The sequence below is a fragment of the Bison bison genome, unplaced genomic scaffold (assembly GCF_000754665.1).
Source record: "Bison bison bison isolate TAMUID 2011002044 unplaced genomic scaffold, Bison_UMD1.0 scf7180017864375, whole genome shotgun sequence".
Classification (NCBI taxonomy): domain Eukaryota; kingdom Metazoa; phylum Chordata; class Mammalia; order Artiodactyla; family Bovidae; genus Bison; species Bison bison.
Genome location: NW_011494947.1, coordinates 382,986 through 387,229, shown reverse-complemented (window position 1 = coordinate 387,229; position 4,244 = coordinate 382,986). Strand labels below are relative to the sequence as shown.

At 47.8% G+C, this 4,244-nt stretch overlaps 1 protein-coding gene across 1 annotated transcript in view; it reads left to right on the top strand.

Annotated features, from left to right (window-relative positions):
* LOC105000867 overlaps window positions 1-432 on the top strand; it is a 5,994-nt gene extending 5,562 nt beyond the window's left edge. Inside the window, exon 6 of the mRNA XM_010856936.1 lies at window positions 113-432. Coding sequence (XP_010855238.1) covers window positions 113-432 — 320 coding nt within the window. The remainder of the gene's footprint in view (window positions 1-112) is intronic.
* The last annotated feature ends 3,812 nt before the right edge of the window (window positions 433-4,244 follow it).

Here is a 4,244-nt window from a genome sequence, read left to right as displayed (position 1 = left end):
CCGGACTGTCCAGCCACGTAACCCCCAGCCCTGACACCCGCTCAGGGCTGGACCGGGCCCCAGGCCATTCGGCTCCACACCCTAGCTCTCAGCTGACACCAAACCCCTCCAGAGGGAAAGCTCCCGGGCAGGAAAGCTGGAGGAAAGCAGGAAAGCAGGAAAGAGGAGGAAGGCCAAGACCCAGCCCCCAAGCGGTGGGAAGGAAGGAAGCACCTTTCTGTGACCGCCCAGGGCAGCGGCCATCCCGGCCAGGTGCTGGCAGGGGCTGCAGGCCAGCCTGCTCGATATCCCGCTGTCACTGCTCCTCATCTGTCCCCTACCTGTAAAATGGGGCACGCAGAAGGGGCGACCCCGTGGGCCCCGGGTGAGGATGGAGGGAGAAATCAGCCATCCTGCTCCCGGAGCAGTGTCCGCACAGGAAGTGCTCCGTGACCACCAGCGGCCAGCATGGCTGCCCCGGCACCCCCGTTCTGTGACCCCACCTTCTCCACCATCACCACCACCCAGTGGGGCCTCCATCTCCCCAGACGTCTGGGCAAGCCCAAGATGGTGGGACAGCTCCCTAGTGGGTACCTCCTGCCAGCAACACAGTAGTCCAAGTGACCATCGACAGTCGAATGGATAAAGAAGCTGTGGTACGCACACTGCTCTATTTAAAATGGATAACCAACAAGGACCTACTGTATAGCGCAGGGAACTCCGCTCGGTGTTATGTGGCAGCCCGGATGGGAGGGGAGTTTGGGGGAGAATGGATACATGTATATGTACGGCTGAGTCCCTTCGCTGTTCACCTGAGACCATATCAGTGCTGTTAATCGGCTATCCCCCAGTACAAAATAAAAGGCTTTGTTTAAAGAAGAAAATGTGGTACATACATACAGTGGGATATTATTCAGCCATAAAAAATAACGAATTAATGCCATTTACAGCAACATGGACAGAACTAGAGATGATCATACAAAGTGAAGTCAGACAGCAAAAGACAAAATCATATGATATCGCTTATTTGTGGAATCTAAAACAATATGGTGCAAATGAACTTATTTACAAGATAGAAATAGAGTCACAGATGTAAAAAAAACAAACATAGTTACCAGGGGGAGAGGGGAGGGATAAACTGGGAGGCTGGGACTGACGCAGCCGCACTACTATATATAAAATAGATAACTAATAAGGACCTACTGTGCAGCACAGGGAGCTCTACTCAGTACAATTGCCTGTGTGGGAAAAGAATCTTAAAGAGAGTGGATATACGCACGCGTATAACAGCTTCGCTCTGCTGTGCAGCAGGAACTAACACAACAGTGTAGATCAACGAAAAATTAATTAAAAAAACAAGAAAAACATAGTCAATTGAAAGCAAGCAGAGCCAACTCTGGCAGAGTTTAATAGGAAACTTTCCCAAAAGACCATGGTGGCCAGACTTTCAATCTGGAAAAGATGGTGTGACCCCATCTCCCCCTGGTATTTCTCAAAATGTTAGTTGCTCAGTCGTGTCCAACTCTTTGCCACCTCTCCAGGCTCCTCTGTCCATGGGATTCTCCAAGAACACTGGAGTGGGTGGCCATTCCCTTCTCCAGGGCATCTTCGCAGGCCAGGGATTGAACCCGGGTCTCCCACGTTGCAGGCAGAGTGTTTACTGTCTGAGCCACCGGGGAAGGCCTCATGTCTTCCTGCTTCTCCCCAGATGTGTACACACCCAACGTCAGAGCTTCCAAGCACAAGAAGCAAAGCTGATGAGCTGAGAGGAGAGAGAACAGACCTACGATTCGAGCTGGGGCTGAACACCCAGCCCCTTCGAGCAGGTGACTGAGGGGACAGAGTAAAACCAGTCAGTGATGGTCTGCACTGTGCAACCAACCGACCGGGTTTGACTGGCTCGTACACAACACTCCACTTAACGCCAGGACACACCTCTCCCCACGCCCATGGACCAGTCAGCAAGATAGCCCACACTCCAGACCCCGCAGGTGAAGGGCCCCGTCCTACAAGACTGCCCCCAGATCCCACTGCAGATGCCAACTGGAGCTCTTACCGGCACTCTGACCACTCCCCTCTGGGCTGAAGATGAAGGTTGCAGTGACCCCCTCCTCGGGTTTGGTTAGTCTGCTAGAGCAGCCCACAGAGCTCTGAGGAACGTTTTACTCACTCGATCGCGGGCGATTTATAAAGATTATACCTAAGGAAGAGCCAGGTGGGAGAGCTGTGTAGGGCAAGGAATGGGAAGGGTTGAGAAACGTCCGTGCCAGGTGTAACGCTCTCCCCAAGTCCCCACATGTTCACCAACCTTGTGAGTACAGTTCACCTTGACAACCTTGACCGCACACCCTGTCCTTTGGCTTTATTCTTTGTGTGCGCATACGTGCTCCGTTGTGTCCGACTCTTTGCAACCCCAAGGACTGCGGCCTGCCAGGCTCCTCTGTCCATGGAATTCTCCAGGCAAGAAGACTGGAGTGGGTTGCCATGCCCTTCTCCAGGGGATCTTCCCACACCAAGGATTGAACCCACATCTCTTTCATCTCCTACATTGGTAGGCAGATTCTTTAGCACTGAGCCGCCTGGGAAGCTGAAGAAAACTACACCAGGACACGAATAGCAAATTATTAAAAACCAGCAACAGAGAAAAAATTCAGGGGAAAAAAAGGAACAAAGTTAAGGATGGCAGCACTTTTAAGAATGATTTTTGCTGGAAATTGTGGTTTTATACATTCCATTAGGTTAAAGAAAGCCCTTCTGTTTCTATTTAAATAAAAGGTTTTGTTTTGGCTTGCTTTTAACCAAGAATTGCTGTTAAACTCTAACCAACATGTTTTCTGCTTTGAGATAACCAAATCGTTTCCTTTAACCTACTGAGGTTGTAAATTGCATTAATACGTTTTATAACATCAGATGATCCTTGCATTGTTGGGGAAAAAACAGTCACGATGGATTGTTATCCAGTGCTGATTTGATTTTCTACTCACGCCCTGGGGTGCATTTACCGCTTACATTCTAGGTAAGCTTTCTTATACTGTTGCGTCTTTTCTTTCTAAACACCAGCTGATCAAACTCAAATGAGGTGTATGTATCTTCCAAGTGACAGAGCTCAAGTCAAACATATTAGAAGTAATATCATATGGATGTCAATTTAAAGATGTGCCATATTCTTATTACCAGCCTCTGGTTCTTTCCACAGAAGGAATTACTGCAGGAGCTATTAAACTAAAGACACCGCTACTGCTATATAAATGTTCCGTAGTTATTAAAATAATTATACTTTTAATAGTTGCATTATTCAGTTCAGTTCAGTTCAGTCGCTCAGTCATATCCAACTCTTTGCAACCCCATGGACCGCAGCATGCCAGGCCTCCCTGTCCATCACCAACTCCCGGAGTTTATCCAAGCTCATGTCCATTGAGTCGGTGATGCCATCCAACCATCTCATCTTCTGTCATCCCCTTCTCCTCCCACCTTCAATCTTTCCCAGCATCAGGGTCTTTTCTAATGAGTCAGTTCTTTGCATCAGGTGGCCAGAGTATTGGAGTTTCAGCTTCAACATCAGTCCCTCCAATGAATATTCAGGACTTGTTTCCTTCAGGATGGACTGGTTAGATCTCCTTGCAGTCCAAAGGACTCTCAAGAGTCTTCTCCAACACCACAGTTTCAAAAGCATCAATTCTTCAGCACTTAGCTTTCTTCACAGTCCAACTCTCACATCCATACATGACTACTGGAAAAACCATAGCCTTGACTAGATGGACCTTTGTTGACAAAGTATTGTCTCTGCGTTTTTAATATGCTGTCTAAGTTGGTCATAACTTTTCTTCCAAGGAGTAAGCATCTTTTAATTTTATGGCTGCAGTCACCATCTGCAGTGATTTTAGAGCCCCCCAAAATAAAGTCAGCCACTGTTTCCACTGTTTCCCCAACTATTTGCCGTGAAGTGATGGGACCGGATGCCATGCTCTTAGTTTCCTGAATGTTGAGCTTTAAGCCAACTTTTTGACTCTACTCTTTCACTTTCATCAAGAGGCTCTTTAGTTCTTCTTCACTTTCTGCCATAAGGATGGTGTCATCTGCATATCTGAGGTTATTGATATTTCTCCCGGCAATCTTGATTCTAGCCTGTGCTTCCTCCAGTCCAGCGTTTCTCATGATGTACTCTGCATATAAGTTAAATAAGCAGGGTGACAATATATAGCCTTGACGTACTCCTTTTCCTATTTGGAACCAATCTGTTGTTCCATGTCCAGTTCTAACTGCTG